This window comes from Channa argus, chromosome 9, assembly GCF_033026475.1.
Source record: "Channa argus isolate prfri chromosome 9, Channa argus male v1.0, whole genome shotgun sequence".
In the NCBI taxonomy this organism is placed as follows: domain Eukaryota; kingdom Metazoa; phylum Chordata; class Actinopteri; order Anabantiformes; family Channidae; genus Channa; species Channa argus.
The window spans coordinates 7,445,544-7,472,784 of NC_090205.1; the positions used below are offsets into that span (position 1 = coordinate 7,445,544).

The following is a 27,241-nucleotide window of genomic DNA, read 5'->3' on the forward strand; positions in this document are numbered from 1 at the left end:
TGGCTTTTTTTGTCTGCATTACAAAACAATAGCTCTCTCAGATTAATGCTGGGAGAAATCAGTTTTAAGAGAATTATGCATACTTCACTTCAGAGGTTTTGTTCTATTTTTGGTCATTTTATATCTCTGATGGTTGTGTCCTGTTTGTAGTGTAACGTCATTTTGTGTCACTTTTTGGAAGGTTTGTGTCAGATTTTGCTCGCCTTGTTTTTAGTTTGGAAGTTTTGGTTCTATTTTTTGTTTGTATTGGACGGTTTTAAGTCTGTGCACAAAAGCAACACTTGGTTTTGTTGTAGTTAAACCATTGCCACCTGCTGAGCAACCGAATGAGCCGCGTTTGAAATAGAAGATCTTCGGGTCGTTGTGACGTGCGTCGGTCCGTCACGTGACCTGTGGAATGTTAACAATGCAGCGAGTGTCCAACTTTGTGCTGCATTTCTGATCCTGCTGGAGTCTGGGGAGAAAATGGAGGCTCATTTCATCATATTTACCCTTCCTCCGTTTTCACTGAGCTCCTAGGCTCACTCCACGTACGCGACAGGCGAGAAAACGATCTTCGGAAAGTCGCAGTTTGACGAGATTTCCTCTCCAGTCGGAGTTATTCCTGCCACTTCTATCACATGGTAAGTTGAGAGGCACTTTTTTGGGGAGGGGAGTGGTGGTGGAACTTATTTTCACGACTTGTTGCCGAGGGAAAAACGGTTCTGTCAGGGCTGTACGTAAAACAGAACCTTTTTCCTCTCGCTCTGAGCTGTTTTAGCAACTTTTTCTGCAAAGCCAGCATTCCCAGCCTGGGATAGAGGGGAGAAACCCCCCCCCCCCCCCCCTCCCTTCCCATGACGGTTTCCAAACATTTTCACGTCCAGGGGCCCCTGCACCAGACACCATTTTGTAGCGGCTATAACGTTTTAGCCCAAATGTGGAGAATCAACTAATCAAGACCTGTTTTGTGCACCGTTACTTGAATGAAGTTCAGACAGTCGTAGTTACGCTGAAACGGTTTTGCCCCGGACCACCACATTTAGGGATCTCAAATTAACGCTGTGAGCCAAAGGTGATCTGCTCGGATGTTGTGAATTAGAACATCCCGCACTCAGTCTTAATATTTTAGTTTTTAGGACAAGACTGTGTGCACGACTTTTTACAAATGTGACGTGGTTCTGCCTGCACATGTCTAAAACACAAAGCGACGTGTTTTAAAAGTTACTGAAATTAAGCCTAGAAATTGTTAGATGCTCATAGACATCGCATTGCAATAAATATTCAGAGTCTGTTGGCACACACATGGAAAAATGTGCTGGAAGTCTATAGGCCTACGTATTTTGGCACTGACGCAACCATGTGTTTCATTCAGGTGAGCAACTATTACGCTCAAACACACGCTCTCTTTTCTGACACTTTTCCAACATTTCATTAACAACATTTTTTCTTTCCTGATTCCTGAGCAATAAGTTACACAAACCAGATCACAACAGCCCAGTTTTATTTAGACGCTTGTGTTCTTCTCCAGTCTATGCCTTAAGGCAGAAGGTCACATGTCTTTTTAAACAATTAGGCCTTTGATACTGAGGCTGTAGTGATGAAACAGTGTGTTGTCAGGTATGGACCACAGCTGGATTTAGTTCAGTGCAGAGGCATCTGTCAGTGAAGAACCACAGGGATGACTGCAGTGGGAAATCACCACTGGACTACAAACAGATGCTGGCAGATGTTGGCTGTAGCCATTTAAGCTGTGTTGCGTGTTTTATTGAACACCAGCAGGGAGCCAAGTTCCGCTCTAAACTGGGTTGCAAAATGGTGAAAGAGCTCTGAAATGTGGGATGAGACAGCCACCATCTCCAACAGATGTGGGCTCTGTCTGCATTTCCTTGCAGGAGTTTGGGGTTTTCTTTCTTTTAAGCTGGTGTCAGATTGCAGTTTCTACATTTCTACCTGCTTTACAATCTACTCTCACTTATTGGAAGTGTCCCCCAGACACACAGTGAGAAACGACACAATAAAATTCAGTGTTAAAAGAATCTCTTTCGACTGTACACACAGATGGGTTTACATTCATCTCAGTTGATGTAAAAGTTGAGTAAAAATATCTGGACTGTGCATCATTGTCCAGTTTCTCAGAGATCTGTCTGACAGGTTTTTACCTGGGCTGTGCCGATGTTTAATTTGTGAACTTTCCATTTGATCAAATGAAAGATGTCAGAACAAATGTCCTTGCTGCCATATTGTAGTTGGGAGAAAATGTGGTCTTTTGGGAGATAAAATGACAAACAAAATCTTGCAGGGAATTTTGGCAAAAAGTAACAATGTGATAAAACGTGATCACCTGGTCTTTAATATACATATCTTTTTATTTATTTAAATGTTGAGACACAACTGTATAAAAATCTTGTGGAAAATCTTGGATCTTGTGGAAAACAACCAATTTATTCCAAGAAAGTATTTTTTATTTTTTTCTATTTTTTTCCCCCTTTTACTTCAGCGCAGTTGGTGCAGTTCAACATCTAGTGGACATTAAAAGTAACTGCAGGATAAAGTGATTCACGTTGAGTGGTACTTTTCTCAAACTGTTGAAGACACTAATGTTTTCCTGTGCAAATAAATGTATTTTGTTGTGATTCCTTTTGCCGTGACTTTTTGTGAATGGTTTCTAAAGACCAGTTTTTGGAAAACAAGTTAATAAAAATGAAGTCACTATTGCTCTATATGACCAGTCTAGTCTGCCCCCCCCCCGCCCGAGGTCTATTCTCAGTCAGAGGTCAGATCTTATTTTTTTGGTTTATTTTGGGCACCATAGTCTGTCCCATGATTCAACAGTGGTATGAGTTTACTTGTAGTTACTTGTGGAATGGCGTGCTCATTGGTCGGACACGGCGCCTAAAGTCTCACAGGAATGGAGAAAAGTCGTCCCAGAGTTGGGGCAACATTTATGCACTGGCCCTGCCCTACCCCACCTCCCAGTAATATGAAAAAAACATGTTTTTTTCCTATACAGAGTTTTCTGTACAAACAGTAAGTGCTGTGTCCTCCTCAGAAATGGCCCAGAGGGATGGAGACTGCCATGGAGGAGGTGGGTGGGGGTGTCGTGCAACTTATGCTTCTTAGGTGTTGGCCACAGTTCCACTACATCTGCTGCAAAGTAGTTCTGGGTCATACGAGATTTTGATATAGTAGATATAAATAGTACTAGATAAAACACTTGAGTAAAAGTATTGCAACCACGAAAGAAAAATCTGTTTACAAAACTTTACTAGTGTCAGCTTAAAAATAAACAAAAATACTCAAAGTAAAAGCAGTGTTTATGCAGAAAAATATATTTTACATCAATATAACTTTCTGGTGCATAAATATATAGACATGGACCCCTGGATGCAGACATGGGAAAACCACACACACACACACACACACACACAACTTAGCACTGTGTACTTTACCTCTGCTGTCTGCATTGTCTCGCAACACAGAAGTCTTCTGGATAATATTATGATACCATAGGTGTGTGTGTTTGTCATCACCCACCTCAGTCTCTACAAAATTGTTTATATTTTTTTCGTGTGGTAGATTTTCATGAGCTTCAGCCATATGCTATGTAGTAGAGGTGCAAATTAAAAATACTTGAATTCACTGTGTAGTTGGTATGGTCACCTAGAATTGTTCATTCAGATTCTGTTTGCATACTTCATTTATCCATCAAAAGGCAACTCAAGACAAGCAAGTTTGTCAACAAATACCTGCAAAACTGCTTAAATCCCATCGGCTTCATTAGTACTTCATGTGTAGCATGTTCACCTTTCTACCAGCGTATAAGCTAATGCTTTTAGCTTAAAGCAGCTTTGTGACGTGCAGCACCACAGAGTTGCTTATATGAATATAAGCTTATTCACATTCAGAACCTCAAGCCGTAATGTGTTTTTGTGTTTTGTTTTTTGCCTGACTACATTCAAGGTTCCAGCTGTGGTTGGCTACACCCACAAATGTCAGCACAGGCTTACATAAACAAATTGGAAATTTCAGCGCACCCAGCACATTTGTGCTGAGCTGTCACAATGCTTCAAGTGCACACACATTAGGGCAAAAGCTGTCTTTTCGCAATAATGTTAATGCATCATTCGTCTGGCTTTCATCCTTCTTCCCTTACATCTAAGTGAATTGTCACAGGATTTTTACTGTGCGAGGATGGTCTGCTTTCTTTGTCGCAGATATCTCATTCTTTCGATTTAATCTGCTAAAACCTTTCAAAAACAACCCCCCGCATCTTACTGCATACACACAGGTACAGGAAGTGTTTCACGATGGATTGCTGACCCTCACGTGAAGCCCCTGACAGGCACATGTGCATCTGATGCACCCATCTGTCCCGGAAGAGTAAGCGCTGCTGTGGCAGAATGTGGAGTATGTTCCTCTAGATAAGGCTGTCAAATGGTGTTAAAAATGCCTGATCGCAGGAGAGCATCACAGGCAAAGAGCCGATGCAGGGGAGGGCTGCTGACTTGTTTTGACCCCACATTGAAGCTCTATGCTCTCATAAGGGTGTTTACCAATGACCACGTTGCACAAGTATGCAGTGACGGGCTGACTCCTGCAACAGCAGCTATGCATCGATGAGGTGCGGAGGAGAGAGCGCAGGCTTTTTCACCCTCTAGCATTTATGAATTATACATTAGGCATTGACTACTATTGATTATGCACTGTCGATATTGAATCTGACTCCCAGGTTATACAAGCCTCAAACCAGTCACTTACTTGACATAAAATAATTGCATTGCATTAAACACAGGAAAAAACATAAGTACCTTTGATGAGATGCCTCAGACAAACTGTATATATATGAAATAAATGGTTGATTAGTCAGTAGGTGCTTGTTGCTACCTCACTAATATAAAGGTTTTCTCTTATACACAAATATTTGAAGAATTTGCCTCAGGCTCTAGAACTGTGACGTTTCAGCTCTTGTATTTTTGAACATTCTATCATCAATTGATAATTGATAACTAACTGCATAAGGATTTGAATTTGGTTGTACATTCTTTAAATTCAACGACCTGTGCTGTTTCTCAGTAACATTCATTCATAATTAAGCCCCCTTCTTAATGTGCGTTTAATGTAAATGTGATATTATTTTGTGAGTGAATGTCTTAGAGTTACAGCTTGTTATTACATGCAGTTAATACAAAGCTCCCGGGTTCTGTTTATATGCAGTGCAATTTACCTAAACACTGTTTAGGAAAAGATGTTAATTTGGCAAAGAAACACTAAATAACTTGAATGGTTAAACCCTAATATCAACTTTGGATAAACATTTGCAAATTTTTATCCCTGAATTTTTTTTTGGGGGGGGATCACTGCAGGCAACAACTATTTCAGTGTTCACTAGAGCAGCTGACTTTTCGACTAAATTAGACCTGAATAACTGTGAAGCTATAACATGAAGAATCTCATCAATATTTACACGTTTCCATGCAATTCAAACCCTGTTACACATGTTGATGCAATGCACTGATGGCATTAGCATGTATGACTTAAAAGTTCCAGTTCGTGGCTTTGAATTCCCAACAGGTTTAAAATACCAGTGCTCCTGTTGCGGCAGAATGTCTAACATACTTTGCCTGTGGTCCCTGTTGAGCCGTCGATGTCAGGATCTTGTGCTTACTGTGTGATACAAACTGCTCAATGCTTGCTTTAATTTTAGAAAATAAGAACAACATGAACACCATTCATGACCGCATGGTTTAACTCCATCACTTCCTCTACAGGAGCAGATTGGCAGCATCATGGTTTGGCTCTGTCGTGCCCTCGTGACTGGCTGCATTTCCTGGAATAAACTGGAACCTGAGTCTTGAAGACCACACCATGGAATGCCTGTAGTATCCCAGGATCACCTTCACCCACCCCACCAAACATTGGCAGGAAATAGAAACACAAGGAGAGACACAAACAAATAAGGGACACACAGGAGGACTCCTAAATCTGTGCCTCCAGTCTGCTGCTGGAGACTCTTTATCTATTTAGGTCAGACAGCTTGAAAGGGGTCTTTTGGAGGGTGCAGTGGAGTAAGTACCAGTTTGTGCGCGTGTCCCCTTTTAGAGTAGGTGAGGCCATGAGGCCAAAGACTTTCCCCGCTGCCCCGTATGTGGGCAACACACGTCAGAGGCTTCAGGAGATAAAGGAGGGCCTGAAGCAGCCGGCCAAGCTGGTGAGCCAGGCTTTGCATGGAAGCAGCTCCCGCAACAACTGTGGCAGAGCGGCCGACTGCAAGGGCGGAAAGGACACTGCCAGCCGACAGCAGCAGCTCCGACCCCCGCAGAAGTTCAACAACTACCAGAATGCACTGCGGGAAATCCGCAAGTCCCTTATGCCATTTGCCAACGAGTCAGGTCCATCGTCAGGACACCCCGCAGGTGCTGGGGAGGTGAACCGGCAAATGCTGCAGGAGCTGGTCAACGCCGGCTGTGACCAGGTGAGCCAGAGATGGAGTGTGTGTTTGTGTGTGTGTGATCGGCATGTTTGGCCATACATGGGTTTGTATGGCCAAGTATGCGCTTCAGTTGGTGCCTTGCTTATATCAAGAAGACCATCCATTAATTGTCTCTAGCTGTATTAGCATTGTTGTAATATGTGAGCGAGATTTTAAGATAATTGGCATCAAGAGGAAAATTCTGCATTTGTTTTTTTTCTTCTATATTTATAATTATTTAGTAAAACTAAAAACAATTAATCAGAATGTCATCTGAAATATGACATTTGACTGAAACAGACATATGACTGAAACTTTTTTTTTTGTCCTTTCGGTTTATCCCTTGAGTTCATGGTCTCCACAGCGGATCATTGTCTGCATGTTGATTTGGCACAGTTTTATTACGCTGGGGACCCTTCCTGACGCAACCCTCCCCAATTTCTACCGGGCTTGGACCGGCACTGCTCTGGCGGGGAGGGGAATGGGCTGTTAGGGCTTCGGTGTCTTGCCCAGAGACATCTGAAATATAAAGACCTAAAAATCTTACTTTAATAATCATTCTTGAAAAAACACCTTAGTTGGCCAAAATAACATTTTACAATTGTCTTTTAATATAAATAACATTTTAACAGCTGCAACCTTGTTAACATTTACAGAAAGCTATCAAAACATCTGACAGTGTTAATGGATTATTCACAATGGTGAATACTGAGGAACCATGACAGATTCAGTTGCTATGTTGCAGCTGTTGTTTTTTTTTTTCATTCACAAGAAGTCGAACAATTGTTTGTGTGTCTTTAAATGGTACAGTGAGAGTATTTTATGTGTGTGGGTGTGTTTTTTTCTTATGAATTGTTGCTGTAAAAGCCACTTCACTTGGTTTGTTGAAGCCGCTCTGCCTCCTTCAGTCAGGAATGTCTAATCAAAGCAGTCAAGAGTGTCATACGCTCTCAGATGCAATACAATACAACTCTCGCCTGCCAAGTGAGCAGTATTGTGGTTATGTAACGTGGGCCAGAGTGTTGAAATGTTGAAATCTCAGGTGGATTTCCTAACGGGCTGTTTGGCCTTTACTCCATCTGTCCCACGTGAGGAAATCAAATGAACCTTCAGACGAACAGAGCGAGTGGGGAGAGTGTTTCCATAGATGGTGATGGCCGATCGAATCCCCATAAATCACAGAATAAATTCACTGAAATAACACTTTGTGTATAGAGACAGAAATGGATCATCTTGCTCTTTGGATATAAATCAGCCTTATAAATACAATAACTGTACAGATAGTCTGACCAGCAGCCAAAGACTTGATACTTTGTTTTTAAATGATTGAGGGTCCTTTCTGTGGGAACTGGTAAACAGGTTTCTCGGAAGTTTCTCCAAGTGAAGTGCTGTCAATGAGGCAGATCGTGGCTGGATTTGGTAAATGAGTGGTTAAAAGGCCCTGTGATGGAACTCGGCATGTGAGGAATGCTCGGCTCAAGCCCGTGCACAGCTCTACCTGAAAATCCTCTCCACTACATCGGAGCAATGAGCCCAACCCTTTCAACATTTCATCGTAACACTATTTATTTCACTGAGCAAGTAAGATTTGTTTTTAATCGCGCTGTGACATTTCAGTCGTTCTTTCAGGCTGCATGCTTCTTTAAGTTGTTTCCTAGAGAGAAGTAGCCTGCGTGATTCATTGATTTGCCCAACAACACTTCATCAGGCTCGCAGATGGTTTTTAGGTTTCCTGATTAAACTGGATGGCATTAATGTAGACGTGATTTTTATTTTAGTTTTTGCAAAATGTAGGTTTTGAAAATCTGTGTGGAATCACTCAGTTTTATTAAAACTGAGTGGCACTTAGTATGTTTACTTCAGTATTGTACTTACTTCAAAATTAAACGATATGCATCAGGCTCATCAGGCTTCTTTACATGTTTCGTGTTTAATCACACACTTCTTCTCACAGATAATCCTAGTGCTAAAACAGAAAAACTTTTTTTTTTTTGCAGTGCAAGGTTGAGAAGGTTTCTGCATCTTCTGTTACTGATAGACTGGCTCTTCCTTTTCATTATAACCACTGCAGCAACTGGGTCTCACCCTATGTTCAGTAGGTCCCGATGCTCGTACCCTCCCCATCATTATTGAAGCTACAATGCACAAGCTCTAGCATGAGACTCACAATCTATTTATTCAATTCCATCCAGCCCTGTCCAGAGGCTTTCAAAAGTTAATGTCTGTGCGCTGCTGCCATTGCTGTTTAATGAGTCTGACAACACATCTTGTGAAGTCAGACAGTTTTGGAATGTATTTCTGGTAAAAAAGAAAAAAGGAAAAAAAGTCTTTATTATGCTATAAGCCTTGACAGGTGATAATGATAGAATGGATTTTGTTTAGTCCACCAAACTGCCCAAAAGCTAAAGAAATTCACTTTAAGGGTGTTTCCCAACTGAAGGTCCAAATCGTGATTCATGTTTTTGTTAAGTTATGCAGTACGTAATATTTGATTTACACTTGTAGTTTTCATGCAAGGACTTTACACGGCCTGCCTAACTACCTCCTGTTGTCTTCTCCTATGTGGGCTTTTTCTTATGTTACCCTGCGTTTCATTGTACTGCTGATGTCGTAGTTTCTTTTCTTCTGTGTGGTATTGCTCTTCCGTCCCCTCCCACTTATTCTCTCAGGAAAAAAAACATAATGGTTTTTTTAGCATTCTCATGCTTTTTTTCCTAGTCTTTTTCTTCCACGGACTGAGTTGAAATTGAATATCTCATCTCCCCCAGGTGCTCCTGTTGCTCCTTTTTAATTAATTCTGCCTCAACTTCCTGTAGTTTGTCTGAAGGACTAAAGTAAGTGTCTTTACACTAGATACAAAGTTTGATCTGGGTGAAAACCACGTCTTTTGGATGCATCTCTCACATCTGCAATTTTGATTCAGAACCAACTTAAAAGTCCAAACTGAACTGGTTGGGTGTGAAAATGCCTTAATTACTCTAAAACAAATAAAAACAAAAAAGGAGAAACATTAAGCAGTGGTTGTTGGTATCGCAGCAAAGCAGGATAGTACATATTGGGGACAGATGCTCCTCCGGTACATCTCAAACATCTGTCGAACAAGAAAGAAGAAACTGTGAAAGACCTCTGGGCTACAATAGCAGCTATTTCCTCGGCTTCAGTGCCGCCTAGCTGACCCCCATTGCTTCCACTATTGTAAATCACCCAGAGCACTGTCGGCCCAGTCAATACAAACAGGAAGTGAACATTCAATGGCGACAGGGTGGAACAGTTCCTTTTGCTGCAGTCTAGTCACCACCCAACTCGTCGCCTTTCCTCCTCCACCTCGGCCTCTGATCATCTGTCACATTGGGTCTTTAAGAGTAATTGTAGTGAAATAATTGTCAATCATAAATTAATGGTTCCAATTAATATTTTAGTAATCAAGAAATCTGAAAAGCTTATTTTAAGTCCAGGCAATTCACATTCAGAACGCATTAGGCTAAAATAAACACAATGTATATTTTTTAAATATGACCATTTGTTTCCCAAAGACTTGTGTCACCTGTTTAAGATAAGATGGGCTTTATTGCCATTTGTCGCCTAAAGGGAGAAAACCAACCTCCCTGATAAAGAGCTGGTTGATTTTACTTATTTGTTTTTAAATAATACAATCATACACCTTGTCTCCTAAAAATGATGTTCCTAAACTACAGAATTCCTTTTTGTAGGGAATGTAATGAATGCATGATTATTTTTGTAATGAATGAAACACTACATTTGGTATGAGGTGGATGTGGGCTTTCTGTAGCTTTAACCAAGTGCTAGACACCATTATGAAAGTTTGAGAGAGAGAGAGGGAGAGGGAGAGGGAGAGAGAGGGAGAGGGAGAGAGAGAGAGAGGGGGAGAGGGAGAGAGAGAGAGAGGGAGAGAGAGAGAGCGCGCAGATATTTGGTAGACAAAAATATGTTGTTTGGGGATATATTCATGATCGTATTTGCTACTTCAGGTTTACTGTGGGGAGTTTACTTTAACCTGTACTGTACGATTTGTGAGCAGATCTATCGCTCACATCTGCTTAACTAAATCGGACTTAATTGTTTTTTTCTGTGAGTTCCTGTGTACATAGTTTAGATTTATAATGAAGTGAAGAGTCTCGAACGTGGACAGGATTTGGAAAATATTGGCTCCTTGCCTTCTTTCCTTTTTGCTCATTTTGAGTCTGCTTGTGGTAAATTTATTTTTGCATTTAGGAGTTTTGGGTCTGCTTTGACTTTTTTGTCATTTGGCGTCTATTCAGTTCTGTCCATAATTGAGTCCTTTTGCATTTTTTTTAATGGTTGTTGTACATTTCTTTGTGCTCATTTGAGTCTTTTAGCAGAGCTCTTTTAAACAAGTAAAATTGTCATTAACTTCAGAGCCTCTGGCCCATCAACCTCCTGACCTCTCAGGCTCCAGTGTCTGTGCCCAGTGGGCCTATTTGGTAATCCAACCATGGTCTTAAGTTCCAATTTTTGACAGTTTAAAAAAAAATTAAAATTTCAAAAAACCTTCTTGAATTTTGTATGAATGTATGCAGGTCTGTTGCATTTGACATTGTGTAATCATTTAAATTTTTGATCTCTGACAAAGGCTGAACACCTAAAATGTGAATACTGCAGCTGATGTCCAATTGACTGCCCACAGTGGAAATAATAACTCGGTAGCCTGAGTTTGTAATCCAACAAAAACATAATCTAATATGAGAATAATGTGTCTGATAAAACTGCTTTTTGAAAGTTTTTAAATAAATCTTTCAGATAAAGAAAAAGGGGTAGAGAAATGTTAAGCCTGCAGTTGTCTGAACAGCCAATCAGAGCTCCCATCGAAAGGCATCTTTTTCTAATTCAGTGTTAAGTAGTTTCCCATTAATACCATATTGCTGTAATACTCAATTGCAGTTGTAGATCAATTGCCATTTTGTTGGAAACCCCTCACCTAATTTGTTGTCTCCCTCTTCTTAGGCAACCCCCTTTTTTTCAGTCAGCCCCATCTTAGTCCTGTTCATCTCTCCTGTCTTCTACAGCTGCAAATTACAGAGCAATGTGGCATGTTATATAATCACTTTTTTTTAAAGGAGGAAATGATTTGGAGGGGGACTAAGGGTGGGGGCAGTGGCATTCCACGCATTGAGATGACAAGGAAAGAAAGGAAGTGAAGGAGGGTGCGTTCAGCATTTTCCTTCCTTAAGCTTTGCATTCCCCACAGGTCTTCTACTGTAAGCACAGGACAAACCACAATCTGCTGCACACTAACCATATTTAATCATTTTCCTGTAATGATAAAGCCAACAGGATTTGGAGTCAGTGTTTGTATTGCTACTATAATTTATGCTATAAGGCTTTTTTTTTTTTTTTTTTTTTTATAAAGTGCTTTTTGGATACTTTTTGGATGCTTTTTGTAATGTCTCATACTGAAACTGAAAACACTCTGAAATTTCTCACAGCAGTTAACGTTTCAATAGCTTGTTTTATTGGACCGTAACAGTTCGGAAGCTCTTCCAAAATGTTATCCTATCTATCTAATTTTGATCTGCAGTCACAAAATAACAAAAAAGAACAAACTGTGAATAATTATGATTCACATCATCAGTCATAATCATCCTCACTACTGTGAAGAAAAACAAGGAAAACTAAAAACAATTACCCAGTATTTTAGTATTCACTTTAATACAGCATCAACTCACTGAAGTTGTTGACCATCACATTTGTGCAAAAAGTGTGTAATATGTGGTTGGTTTTTAGTCTGTCCAGTTGATTGTGTGTGTATGTGAAGTTTGAAGGTTGGCAATTATGTGTTTGGAATAACTTGGCAGCTTGTGTCCCACAACCATCATGACAAAGGTACCAATGTGGCCTGGATATTTTCGACTGAAAGAGATGAGGGAGAGACTGTCCAAATTACAAATGGCGTAAATTCCTGCTTCCTGGGCTGAAGAATGTGAGCAAAAAACATCTGTCGCCATGACAGCCGGGGTCATGGAGCCGCCTCCACACACACACACACACACACACACACACACACACACACACACGATCCAAGTGAGGAAACAATAAACAATTTAAAAACAGAGTTTATTTCTTTTAGCTGTTGAGATCTCATGTCGTTTTGTTGCATAACAGACATGCGTTCACACTAGGTGCTTCAGCTTGTTTCTGCAGTGATCTACATCCACATTAAATACCAAAATGGGTCATTCTGTGGCTCCTGAACATCTGTAAAGGACAGATGAGCAAGCTAACCGTTAAGCATTAAAATCTGAGTATGCTAATAATAATATAGTCTAAAATCTTTATACTAGAGGAATGGGAACAAGCACATTTTTGGACAAATGATTACACATCTGAATAGATGTCCTCGTCTAATGTATCGCAGCTGTGCAGAGCCTGGCATTTGTTACAGCTCGTCCCCCATCTATCACTCCTCATTTCCTTTTAGCACTATAGTCTGTACCATGTAATTCCAACAATAATTAAAAACAATGCATATGTTTACAGTTTGATAGTACCCTGCTTAAAAATCATCAGGCCTATTAAGCAAAGCAGGACTGGAAAGAGAGAGAGATCTGTAAGAGACGGAAGGAAAGGCTGAGCAAGAGGACAAAATGTGACAATACTGGGCGGCTCTGGCAGCATGCACTCTTCTGGCTACGCAGGAATGCAGAAGGCACACACACGCAGGAAGCAGCATATAAACACTGCACACTCTGTGTGTGTGTGTGTGTGTGTGTGTGTGCGCGTGCATGCACGCTGATGCAGTGGGAGGGGACAAGGTGTATTTACACATATGAAGACGCACTGTGTTGGACACCACACGTAGATGCACAGAAGGCATAGAAAGTGTGTGTGGCCTTGGCATTTCCTGGCTTTGAGAGCTGACTGTGCCCACAGTTGCTGCAGTTTTACTTTTAACCATTCATGCTGGATTTAGTTTCCTTTTGACAAAACGACAGTGTGTTTGTGGCATAAAATGGCCGCACAGAGAGACAACCTCACTCCTGCACTGTTCTTGCATTTCTTTGAACTCTAAAAACAAAGACACATCTTTGTTGCTTCTATTGTTAGAAAAAGAAAATGGAAAAGCATCAACGTTCTCAATGAGACATTCTTTAAGCAGCTTCAGAAGAGTAACTACAATGGCTTATACCATGTTTAAACTGTTTGTTTCTCTAATATAAAGTACTTTATATTAGGAGAATAAATGCTTTAGAATGGAGAGAAAATAAAATCATTTAAAATGGATTAAAGTAAACATTTTTGTTTTTATAAAACAATAAGTTCTTAAAAGACAAAAAGTAAATACACAAGTCACTTGAAATCTCTCCAGGGTGAAACACACTGTAGTGGTTGTACACAGATATGTAAGGAAGTACACATTTGTGTAACTTTTACTTTGCGCCTCTTTTAGTTTCAGATCACTGTTAATCATTTATCAGGTCAATAGTGTCCCATTTATAGCTTGTAAACTCTTAATGTGCTGCAGGTCTTCAGTGTTTGGTAAGAGCAGTGGGGAGATTATTGCCAGAGTTCTTCTATTAATGTAGTGCTTCATTTTATTGAAATGCATATGTGCAAAACTATATAAATGTATACAAATCCATTCACAGCTAGGAACCAGCTGAATGCTTAAAAAGCAGCACCTGTATAGGTTTGTACTGTAGTTCACTCAGTATAGTTTTTTACAGCCCTGGGAAACAGTAAATACAGCTGATATAGAAAACATAAAGTCAAAAAAGCCATTCTTCCAGTACTCACACTCAGTGTCAGTGTCTCACACTATGATGTCCTGTTTGTTTACATGTTTACCAGTGTAAAGAAAAGATGTAATCAATGTAGTTTTATGATGCCTTTGTCTTATCATCACTTCAATATCCCTATGTGATGTGTATGTCCTGCACATATAGCAACACTGTGATTCTTTTTTCTTCTTTTCCTTTCGGCTGCTCCCTTTCAGGAGTCGCCACAGCGAATCATGTGCCTCCATCTAACTCTGTCCTCTGCATCCTCTTCACTCACACCAACTAACTTCATGTCCTCCCTCACTACATCCATAAATCTCCTCTTTGGTCTTCCTGTAGACCTCCTGCCTGGCAGCTCCAACCTCAGCATCTTTCTACCGATATATTCACAGTTTCTCCTCTGAACATGTCCAAACCACCTCAATCTGGCCTCTCTGACTTTATCTCCAACACATGTAACATGAGCTGTCCCTTTAATGTCCTCATTCCTGATCCTGTCCATCCTCGTCACTCCCAAAGAGAACCTCAACATCTAAAGCTCTGCTACCTCCAGCTCTTTTCTTCAGTGACACTGTCTCTAAGCCGAACATCACTGGTCTCACCACTGTCTTGAACACCTTTCCTTTCATTCTCACTGATTGTCTTTTATCACACAACACACAAACCTTTCTCCACCCGTTCCAACCTGCTTGCACTCGCCTCTTCCCCTCTTTTCCACACTCTCCATTGCTCTGAACCGTTGACCCTAAGTGCTTAAAGCATCCATCACTAGAGAAAACAAGAAGGGGCTCAGAGCCGAATCTCCACCTTGAACTCCTCTGTCACACCTACAGCACCTCACCACTGTCTTACAGCTCTCATACATGTCCTGCACCACTCTAACATACTTCTCTGCCGCTCCAGACGTCCTCATACAATACCACAGCTCCTCTCTCTGCACCCTGTCATACGCTTTCTCTAAATCTACGAAGACACAATGCAACTCCCTATGACCTTCTCTGTACTTCTCCATCAGCATCCTCAAAGCAAATACTGCATCTGTTAGACTCTTTCTAGGCATGAAACCATGTTGCTGCTCACAAATGTTCACCTCTGCCCTTAGTCGATCTTCCACTACGCTTTCCCACAACTTCATTGTGTGGCTCATCTTGATTCCTCTGTAGTTGCCACAGCTCTGCACATCTCCCTTATTTTTAGCAAGACTGTGATTATAAATGGAATTTAATAACATTAAATTCAATTTTGTTGTATTTCTAAAGCATCAAATACTAGAAAAAATAATTTCAAGTTACTTCACTTACTAAGGCCTTACTGGACTAGACAAAACCCCAAAGTACCCCCCTTGTTTTAAGCCCTTGTCAGCAGCGGAGAGGAAAAACTCTCTTTTAAAGGGAGAAAATCTGCTAGCCACATCGAACTGGCCAGTGTTTCGTCTTTTGCTTCTTGTTACTCTTTGAAGTCGTGTCCTGGCTTTGAAAAGCAACAAGAAGCCAAAGACAAAACACTGGGCAGGTTGATGTGGCCATTTAGAGCATAAGAAGCACAACTATGTGACAAAGAAGAGAAAAAGTTAATGACCTGTAGTGGTGACATACAGTATAATTGCTAGGTGCATTAAGGGGGGTCCCCCAGCAGTCTAAGTCTACAGCAGCATAACTAGGACTGCTTCACAGTCTCCTAAGCCAGCTTTAACTGTACACTTTACCAGAAAGTAAGTCTTTAAACCTAGTCTTAAATGTAGAGGGTATCTGCCTCCTAACCTGAACTGGGAGTTAAATCCACAGAAGAGAAGCTTGATAGTTGAGGCTCTTTCTAATTCTGGTCATTACTCTCACTGGAAATCTAGTATATCAGATATTATCAATGGTGCATACGGTTTACCACCATTGCACAGTGCAACACAGTAAGTAACTGTAACTTTGCTTTAAAGTGACACAAGTCTTCTTATGTTCTGCAGCAATGTTGCTGCTATTACTTATTTGCATTGATTTGCATATCTTGTCTGTTTTTATTATCATGACCTAAATCCCAGCATTTCAAACTATAAATTAGAACCTCGTGCCTCACTCCAACCTTAGTAGCAGGAAGGTGTTGTGGTCTACTTTGGGGGGGTTAAATTGAGTTTTCATTTGAATTATAAGTTGAAAAGCTTTTAAGAACTGCTTTAAATTAACACCAAAAGAACGACTGGCACTGTGTTTATAAAAGTCCATTAGTTAGGGAGGAATGCTCTGCATGTTCCGTCCTTCACAGTTTTGCTGCTGTGTGTCAATCGTCGACTGGCATCTAGAAAATGCCAAAGTGGTTAACAAGCATTTTTCACATAGGTGACCTACATACCTCTGAGAGCTTTAACAGTGACCCACCTGTTGGAGAATAAGTCTTCGCCTGGAATGAGCTCCACATACCCCACCTGTGGGTATGAATGAGGAGGGAGACAAGCCGCAGGGCAAATAAAAAAGGCAGTTTTAGATGAAGGGGAATGAGAAAATCGGGCAATTTGAAGCATAGATGCTCAAATGTTATCGAAGCTGCTGGGCCTCATAAAACTTTAATACACAGTCTCAGGCTCTGTCTGCAGTATTTTAGCATTTTATGGAAACAAATCTGGTACATATTCATATTTAAGTCATGCTTTGGTAACAGGAAAAGTCCCACATCGAAGATTTAAGAGTTGGCCGACAAAGTGGAATATTTTTAATGCCGCTTGCTTCCAAACTCCCATGATTCAACACTATGTGCTCATTTTCTGACAGCATTGCATATTTCAGGCCTTTAATGTCAGTAATACAATTTAACAACTTGCAATAACATGCGAGTTCTTAGTATGTTTATTCCTAAAACATAAAAAACAGTATGCTTTGGAAACAATGTGTAGTTTTATGTAGTTAATGGTAATTCCAGTACTTTTGCTTTTTGTGTGAAATTTTTGTGTGGTTTTGTTACAGGCACAGGAAGTTACTGGTGTGTGACCCCCAAGTAGATAGGATGCAGATGCTTGAGCACCGACTGGGTCAATATTTTGTTAAACGTTGTGTTTTTTATGTTTGATGGGCCCCTTCTAATCTTTATTATGTATTCATGTACATGGCAGAGATAAACATGCGTGTTTTTGATCAGTAGCTGCAGTATTTATTTATTTATTTTTTTACTTATCATATAGGAGTTTTGATGTGCATATGTTTTTGTCATCACCCAAGTTGTATTAATAGTGGATAATATCAAAAGCTTAAAGATAGACGTATTACGTAATCAAACACTTCATGATTTAATTGAAAGTGTTCTACTCTAAAGACACAAAAGGTCTTGTACATTCACTTGTAATCGCACAACAGTAAAATGTTTAAAAACCGTTGTTTCTGTTGCTAAATAAAAGGATCAAAAAATTTCCCCACATCTCTGTTTTTGTGTCTGTTTCATAGGAGATGGCAGTGCGAGCGCTGAAGCAGACAGGAAGCAGGAGCATTGAAGCAGCCTTGGAGTACATTAGCAAAATGGGCTACCTTGATCCTCGCAATGAGCTAATTGTCCGTGTCATCAAGCAGACTTCACCAGGTATAAACACAACCTGAATAAGTGGACTTTAAATGTCCGTCCTCTTGATTACATGTATAGACCCTGTGTGTTTATTGAACTTTACAGGAAAAGCTGGCATACCAAACACAATGGACCACGGGCCATCACTAGAGGCTTCAGCTGAAGCAGGTGCCATGCCCCCGTATCATCAGATGGGCCCTCCTCTTTATGAGGGGGCAGCGGGCTACGGCCCTGAGGGTGAGATGCCCAGACCCTACATGACCGCACCTCCTGTTATGAACTACATGATGCCCCCATCTGGTCCAGCACAGGGCCCCACTATGGGAAATCCTATGGGTAGACCCCCCAGTATGGGCACGTATCCTCCTGTGATGGCCACCCAGACCAACTCCCCTAACAACATGTATCCTCCAGGGGCCCAGCAGAAGGGGTACCCCGGCAGTATGGAGCAACATGGGCCCTTAATGAGCTACAATGTCCCTGGCCAGCCTCTGCAACTCCAGCCTCAGCCACCAGGGGGCCCGGTCCCTGGTGCACACTATGACTACGGCCATGCCAGGCCACACATGATGGAGCCTGCGGGCTATGGAGTCAAGAGGACCCCCTCATTCCAGAACAAGATGGCACAAACCCCCATTGCACCCCCAGATAACTATGTCAACATGCAAGGAAAAGGGTCCATGGGTCAAAATGGGCCTGGAGGAGGAGGGGGTGGGTACCCTTCCAACCTGTATCTGCCCCCTCACTCCCACCCCCGACAAGCCAGCCCCACCTCCCACCAGGTCCATATGATGTCCCGTTCCCCGGGTGGTGTAGCGGCCATGGGCCCTGACTTCTCAGATCTGCCTCAGGGCTTGATGACGCCATCCAGAGCCAGCCTCAATCTAGACCTGTATGAACACCACTGGGCAGGGCCTCAAGGCCCTGAAGGGGCCCCTTCAGCTAGGCAACCTCAACCCCAGGGACCATTCAGGGGGGAGGTGCGTGTCCCCAGCAGAACCAGCTCTTTTAACAGTCGTGCTGCAGGGCCCAACGGTGTACGGCCTGCTATGGCTGCACCCCCTTCAGCTGGGAAACAGGATCCCACATTGGGCCCACCAAACACCATCACAGCTGTAACATCCCCACCCATTCAACAGCCAGTCAAGAGTATTCGTGTGATGAGGCCAGAGCCCAAGACAGCTGTGGGACCATGTCACCCAGGCTGGATGACAGCTCAGTCCCAGGAGGCAGCAGAACCTCTGGCCTACATGCCAGAGGAGACATACACCATTGAGGCTGCTCAGGAACCACGTTGCCCCCCACCACCTTACCCAAAAAATCTACTCATATCTGGGACAGCAGGTGAGCCAGGGGTCCTTGAAGGAGCTGGAGTCATCTGTGGAGCCCAGGAGCTCAGCAACTCTGCTGCCAGAAGCTCAATCGGTGGAAGTGGAGGGAGTGGAAAAACCAAGGAGAACCAGCAGGTGAAAGAGAAGGTTAAGATGGGTAAGGGCGAAAAGGCAGTGAAAGACAAGAAGCAGATCCAAACGTCACCTGTACCTGTTAGGAAGAACGGACGGGATGAGGAGAAGAGGGAGTCCCGCATCAAGACCTACTCACCTTTTGCCTTCAAGTTCTACATGGAGCAGCACATAGAGAATGTGATGAAGACCTACCAGCAGAAACTCAACCGCAGGCTTCAGCTGGAGCAAGAGATGTCCAAAGTAAGACAACACTCTGTGTCAACTACTTTGTTATAAATTCAAGCACTTAACTGATGAATCACTTGAATAACAAACAGATAAAAAATCTTACCAATGTACTTGTATATATTATTATTATATATATTGATTTGTATAGTAGTTACAGAGCTAAGCCTGAAAAGCCAGATTTCCTTTAAGATATGACAATGGTAAACCTTAGTAAGAACAGCAATGATAAAACATGTTGAAATCCATAAGTGGCTCTCTCAGGACTGTGGTTTGTACACTAGTAGCTTTTATATTCGGACTGCTATTAAAAAGGTTTTGTAGTAACACCAACTCTCGTCTTCTCCTTCGTCAAGGCGGGTCTGTCAGAAGCGGAGCAGGAACAGATGCGAAAGATGCTCAACCAAAAAGAGTCAAACTACAACAGGCTACGCCGCGCCAAAATGGACAAATCCATGTTTGTCAAAATCAAGACACTGGGGATAGGTGCCTTTGGAGAAGTGTGTCTTACACGTAAGGTGGACACTGGTGCACTTTATGCAATGAAAACACTGCGAAAGAAAGACGTCCTCAACCGCAACCAGGTGATTTAATACATATAGTACTACTATTATTTTTTAAAGAGCTCTTGAGTTGGGACTCGATGTTAAAGGCTTCCACCCTGTTTTACTATGTCTTATTATGTTGTGACCATAGACCAATCATAAATGGTGCTGGATTAGTTTGTGTTCATTTTTTCTTTTATTTAAATACAAGGCGTTACCTACTTATACCTACTTTCTTTGGTGCAGGTGGCCCACGTGAAAGCAGAGCGTGACATCCTGGCAGAGGCAGACAACGAGTGGGTCGTGCGTCTCTACTACTCCTTCCAGGACCGCGACAGCCTCTACTTCGTCATGGACTACATCCCTGGAGGAGACATGATGAGCCTGCTCATTCGAATGGGTGTCTTCCCTGAACCGCTAGCACGATTCTATGTGGCAGAGCTGACACTGGCCATTGAGAGCGTTCACAAGATGGGCTTCATCCACCGCGACATCAAGCCTGACAACATCCTCATTGACCTGGACGGGCACATCAAGTTGACGGATTTTGGTCTGTGCACGGGCTTCCGCTGGACGCACAACTCAAAGTACTATCAGAAAGGTAAGTGCTTTTTATTCGAGCACCCACATACTGTGGGCTTTAAATGACGTGTCTTAAAAGAAAATATGTTCAGCCAACCCTAGGCAGGTTTATTTGCACAGCACATATCAATACAAAAAGCAGAAGAAGGATTTGACATTGAACATAAGATAAAAAGACAAATTAAACAGTTGAGTAAAATTACAGCCACAAATCAATTTTTATAGCTGTAAAATCCTTGTAGTCCTTAATGTTTGCCTAGCTAAACTGCCATGGTCACTGCAATTAAATTAAACTGAACAGCAGTCACCTGATGACAGTGTTATATAAATCTGTGTGTTGTGGTGTTGGCATAATTATGGTAAGTTATTTGCTCAGTGGCACCTCAGAAGTAATTAGTAGTAAGTAGAAGTAAATAGTAGTTACCTGTCTCATCCAGTTCAGTGTGTCACTGAGTGTGTGCGTGTAGAGTTTAACAACATTACTCATCTGTCTCCAGGGAGTCATGTCAGACAGGACAGCATGGAGCCCAGTGACTTCTGGGATGATGTGTCTAACTGTCGCTGTGGTGACCGACTGATGACACTGGAGCAGCGTGCCAACCGGCAGCACCAGCGCTGCCTGGCTCATTCCTTGGTAGGAACACCCAACTACATCGCTCCTGAGGTGCTGCTGCGCAAAGGTGGGTGAGAATAGGATTGCTGCAGATACATTTTGTATAGACCCCATGCTGCAGTCTCTCTAATGTGGCCGTTTAAATGCACTCAACACTGAAATCTCAGTCATTCTTTCATTTAAAATTAATGGGAAAGTCTGTACGCATGCTTACAAAACTGAATTGTGCTGTATTTATATGTAGGTTACACCCAGCTGTGTGACTGGTGGAGTGTAGGAGTGATCCTGTTTGAGATGCTGGTGGGACAGCCACCATTCCTGGCCTCGACACCCACAGAGACTCAGATTAAGGTCAGTACAGAAGAACCGGGTCAACGTGTTGTCTGTGAATCTGTTTGGTCATAGCAGGCAGAGCTAAGTAAGCAGTACGGCATTAAATGCAGCTCCTAGGTATAAGACAAATACAAATATTGTTATTGGAATTTTATACTAAGACCTCAGTTTAAGTATCATTTTAGCTTTCGATAAACATTTGAATTGATTTTTGCAAAGAATGTGAACATTCTCACCTCAGTCGAGCATTAAAACATTATCTTTTAATTATTTTGTTTTCCAATTTCCAGGAATTTCCATGTTTTATGTGCAAATTTTAAAATGTAAAAAACAGGTGCATGTAAAAATAGAATTTTACTGTTTCGCTCAACGGAAGATCTATTCACTAGCATTCAGGACCTTTAAATCACGTCACACAGATTAGGTTGTTTAGTAAAAACATTAAACAATTTCCTTTTTGTAACAGTTGGTTAACATTAGTCTGAGGAAACTAATATGATACAATCAAAAGCTGCATAAGAGCTGCTGACTAAAGCTTGTGGTGAGATTAAAACATTTCCGTCAACTAATTCTTCTGTGACAAAGTATAAATTTTACTATGTGGTCAACATTGTGAAGTCACAATGTAAAATCAAGCGGTTGATTATAGAAGATGATAAGACAACATCTGCAACTGACATTACTTTAGTTGTGCTAATCTCATGGCTCTCATCTCTGCAGGTCATTAACTGGGAGAGCACGCTGCAGGTGCCTGCCCAGGTCAAACTGAGCCCTGAGGCTGTCGATATCATTGGTCGTCTCTGCTGTGCTGCAGAGGATCGGCTCGGTGCTAATGGTGCTGGTGAGATCAAGGCTCACCCATTTTTCACCCAGATAGACTTCTCCAACAACCTTAGGCAGCAACCGGCTCCCTACCGCCCCAAGATTGCCCATCCAATGGACACATCCAACTTTGATCCAGTGGAGGAGGAAGGCAGCCCCGGTGCATGGAGCGATAGTGGGGACAGCACACGGGCCTTGGACATGCTCTGCTCCCCACATGGGAAGCACCCAGAGCACGCCTTTTATGAGTTCACCTTCCGCAGGTTTTTTGATGACAACGGCTGCCCCTTCCGCTACCCTAAACCACTTGAGGCTAGCGAGATGCCACCGAGCATCGCTGGAGCGACCAGCCTGGGCCCGGAGGAGGAGGAGGAGGAGGAGGAACAGGAAGAGGAGGAGGAGGAGGAGGAAGAAGATGAAGAGGAGGGAGAGCAAAGAGAGGGATGTGAGCCAGTGTATGTCTAGAGATGGAGACTGGCCTGCTGTCTGAGTGGTGCTTGTAGGTTACTGCAGATGCTCATTCAGCTCATGACCCTCCCACTGCACACTGCTCTTCGTGTGGGTGTGTGTGTTAATGCTTATCTAGTGTGAATGATTGTGAAGTGGCAGGAGCAAGACAAGCAAGTGTCACCACCTTGTGGATTACAGCATGTATCCAGAAATTCAAAACTTCCCTGATCTGGGACCAAGAAACAACATTCTTCATGTGACTGACATATCAAGGGTGAAGTGTATGCAGTTAGGTTGAAAGGAATGAGGTCATATCATTGGGAATGTAAGGATTTCTGCATCTAATAATTCTAATTCAAGGATTGCTTCTGTCCCATTCCTTCTACCCTTGGTCTTACCAGACAAATGGTGAACTCTTGAGACAGGAGCTGCTACTTTCTGTTCTACCTGAGCTGCTTTACATTCAGTCATTGGATGCGGCAATGTGAAGAGTGGAACCAGTTTACTTATTGATCAGCAGGGGAGGGGACTAAATCCGCAACATGCCTTTTTTTTTTTTTTTTTTTCACAGCTGCTGCAAAATAAGCTACAAAGACACATGCATGCACGTGCACACATATTTCTTCACTAGAGCCTGTGCTCTGTTACAATGGGTGAAAAGGGTCCTTGTCTTTGCAGATAGGTTATGGTGGCCTTATTTGGTGTCCTCCAAGATATTGTCTCAGACTAAATGGACAAACAGATTGTCCCAGATTCCTCCCACACACCCACAGAGAAATTCTTTAACTGCCATCTTCTAATGCGACAGAAAATGTGGCCCTTTTGGCAGCGTTCAGTTTTCAATATATGTATGTTTCTGGGCCTCGCTTATCAGTGTTTGGATTTGCAGCGCATCAGAAAGATCAGATCTTCCAAAATTAGATTCAAATGAACCAAGCCAAATGTTGATTGCTCCTTCTTTCCTATATCCACAGCTGCCTTGTTTTGTGCCAAATTTCAGTTCAACGTTATGCATTGTCCTTAAAATGGAGCCTCATCAATCTTTACTTGCATTGCTGTTACTTGCAATACTGATTCTTTATTCTGACTGACCAATTCAAAACTAACCTTCACAGACACACAAAGTTGTGCAGAGTTTTGATTTTCGCTCTAAAATTTGCTTCCCAATTCAGCTTTAGCCTGATCCAAGACTGAGCCCCACTTATTGAGCTCAGGCCTTATTAAATCCACAAGCCTCACATGCAGCTAATTTCTGCTCATGAATTACAAGGAGAATTCCATCAGATGAAAAAAACGTCCTTGTTCAAATTTCTTGTTTAGTGTGGGGGCAGATTTCTCACTTGTCAGCACTGCAAATAGTTTCCCATGCTCTGGTTTAAGGACGTGGCTGCTGAATAAAATTAGGCATATTCAAAGAAAATAATAGAAAGCTAGGCCAGATCCAGGCATGCATGAACCTGCTGGGCTGGGTGGGGCTAAGTTGATCACATCAAATACTTTCAGCACATTCAGCATTTTACTATACAGTTTCACAGCTGTTTTGCAGAGATCAATGTCACAGCTGCATTGTAACTTAACCAGCCTCCTGTATTCTCCGGGGGCAGACGTGGAAACACAAAGCAATGTGTTAACAGCCAAACATGTGATAGCCTATGTGCAATACAAAAAAACAATATAGTTTTCTAAACACTTAATATCCTTTTGAACGTTTAGTAGTCAAATGTACAAATATTAGTTTATATATATTTTCTTTTTCAGTTACAACATGCTGCTTATTATTGTGGTTTATATTATTTACATTATTATAATTATTATTATTATTACATGTGTTTTTTTCTTGTGTTTTGGCTAAAAGAAGTGTTAGCTTAATCGGCTTAGGTGTTGAAAGTAATGAGCTACAGTAAGTGCATTTCCGAATGAATGTTGGAGTTTGAGTCGCCACTCAATGTCGAGGGAAACAACAGTGGTGGTTGTGGTGGTGATCAGTGTTTGCAGAACATTGTTGAAAGACTCTTTACCTTGTGCACCCAGGCTGGTCCTGAATGCAGAAGAGCAGGGGGGTAAACGTTTCTCGTTCACTGAAAAAGATTTGGATGAGTAGATAAATGATAGAGGGAGGGGAGGAATGAGGCAAGTTGGCTTGAAGACATGGAATTTGGGGATGAAAAAAAAAGGAGTGAATTGATTTCTCTATGTTACAAAACCACAAACAATTCAACATGTCAACAAAGAGTGAGTGTTTGGTACATTTTTTTTTATTTCATCTGAAATGACCACGAGCTTGATGTTTGTTGTTTTATTCTAGTTTTCTCACAGACCTGTGCCATGTTCTCTGTTGGAGCTCTGCTGCCCAGCAGATAACTCTTATCATCCTGTATCTTCTTGCTTATTGACAATCAGCAAACCGTAATTGCTCTCTTTGTGTCCCATTGAGCTGTTTGGTTAATTAACACGAAACTCTATCCACAGTATTGTGTATTTGACGTAATGACTGGGAAGGATAACTTGAGTGATTCTCTGATGCATAACTGGCAAAATGAGGGAATGATGATTACAAAATATCTTGTTTTTATTTACTTGACAAGGTATTGACAGTTTGTAAATTTGAGCAGCACAATTTAAAAAACAAATCTCTTTCACTGACGTCTTTTGCCTGTTATTACTCATGATATGGGGAAATTGATAGAGCGCGCTCTCACATTTACACTTGCTTTGTTTACATGCATCAACAATCTTGTTTTTATTCTAGTCAATATGACACAGTAGGTAGGATTAGATGGTTCAAAGGTGGAGGCAAAGCAGCAAGAACAATAAATAATGCCTAAAATGAAGACTGCTCACATATGTCTTTAAAAGCTGTTACAGTCAAAGTGACATGGAAACACCATTTAGATAGAATATTTCTGTGTGTTTCTATTTGAAACATAGTTTTAGGAAAGGGAAACAGGGTTTTCACAGTTGTACAATGTTGCAGCTCAAGTCATGTTTAAGTTTATAGAAATACTTTTGTTTTTGAGCTTTTTTTTGTTGTTTTGTGTTTGAATTTTTAAATATCATGTCAAGGACAAACACACACAAACATCTTGATGTGTCTGTCCTAAAATGCATTTTACAGTGGTTTAAAGTGGATTAATGCCTGTGTGTAAAAATGGCTTTTGACTGTGCTGCCTTTGAGCAATGCAGATAAATGCAATCTTCTACAGAGCGGCACCACTGTCTTCATGATTCTATAGGGCCTCGCAATAACTGACGTTAAATTGGACAAGCGTCACTCTTTCATTCTTCCCCAACCAGTTTTTCTATCAGCTGGTCCAGACATCCTTCCACTTCACTAAACCTCTCATTGACTGCATTGCCAATTCACATCCACCAGGAAGGACTGCTTGGTAAAAATATAGCTTTATAACTCTTTGCAGAGTGTCTGAGCACCACAGAGTGTGTGTTTCCTGGATGTATTTTGTTGTGTTTTTAAAGTTATGAGAGTGATGACTGACAATCTTTGCCTTTATATCTGATTTCTTATGCTTATCTTAAGTGCTCCTTAATGTATGATACAATGCTGTTACTCTTGAATCTATATTTATACAGATATACATATTTTTTGTATCCCTCCAGCCCCTTTTTCAGTTTCCCTTGTGCTAATGTTAAAACATCCATGTCTACGCAGTATTATAAATGATGAAATGTGGACAACTATCTTTTTTTTTTTTTTATTACATTTATGAATGAACTGAGAATTTGTAAAAATGCTTTCACAGTTCGTGTGTGAGTGTGTGTGTGTGTGTGTGTTTGTGTGTGTGTAAAATGTATGTATAAATTAAATTAACCAACTTGGACTCCTGGTTTATTTCTGCACAATTGATTTGTGAATAAAAGCTTTACCCATAGTAAGTATTAGGGCTTCCATTTATTAACAATATTATATAGATATTTAATTTGATTATTATGTTCAATAAAACTAGGCCAATGAAAAAAATGGGTTGTATACCTTGTACATAAAATGCAATATGCAGGGAACAATACCATGTCTTGTTGACTGTCATCCTCCACAATAAATCTATTTGCTCTCAAATCTAATATAACTGTGTTATTACTGTTCCAATAACATGTTGGTAACACCTACTGTTGCCACTGCTTGAATGGCACATTTTTAACTACGACAGATTATTATATACAAATACATTGTGTATTAAACGGATAGTACTACTACTGACTTTTCAGTTTTGTTTTTATGAAAAAGAGAGCCCCTGGGTAAAAGCCCCTCCCCCATATAGGACCTGGAGTCTCTTTGTGATCATTATGTATTTTTTAGGTACTTTTGCATCTCTTTGAGACCAATTTTGGTCTTTTAACTGAGCCCTATGATGTTTCAACATGATTTAAATTAAAAAATCATACAGGCTCTGGCCCAGGATCCCTGACCCATGGGATACCTGGTTGTGAACCCAATAGATCCCTTT

The 27,241-nt window shown here is 41.3% G+C and overlaps 1 protein-coding gene across 1 annotated transcript; it reads left to right on the plus strand.

Annotated features, from left to right (window-relative positions):
* The first annotated feature begins 391 nt into the window (after positions 1-391).
* lats2 (large tumor suppressor kinase 2) lies at positions 392-26,376 on the plus strand. The gene is made up of 9 exons (XM_067516823.1): positions 392-623; positions 5,751-6,454; positions 17,631-17,763; positions 17,851-19,451; positions 19,793-20,020; positions 20,228-20,582; positions 21,061-21,243; positions 21,421-21,527; positions 22,230-26,376. The coding sequence occupies exons 2-9, from the start codon at positions 6,095-6,097 to the stop codon at positions 22,794-22,796; spliced, it is 3,534 nt and encodes a 1,177-aa protein (XP_067372924.1). The 5' UTR covers positions 392-623; positions 5,751-6,094; the 3' UTR covers positions 22,797-26,376.
* Positions 26,377-27,241: the final 865 nt, after the last annotated feature.

Excerpts from the sequence above, each read along its gene's own strand:
- lats2 (XM_067516823.1), top strand. The coding sequence starts at position 6,095 with ATGAGGCCAAAGACTTTCCCCGCTGCCCCGTATGTGGGCAACACACGT. Across the intron at positions 17,764-17,850 it reads CATCAAGCAGACTTCACCAG|GAAAAGCTGGCATACCAAAC; the intron begins GTATAAACACAA and ends TGAACTTTACAG. Across the intron at positions 20,021-20,227 it reads ACGTCCTCAACCGCAACCAG|GTGGCCCACGTGAAAGCAGA; the intron begins GTGATTTAATAC and ends TCTTTGGTGCAG.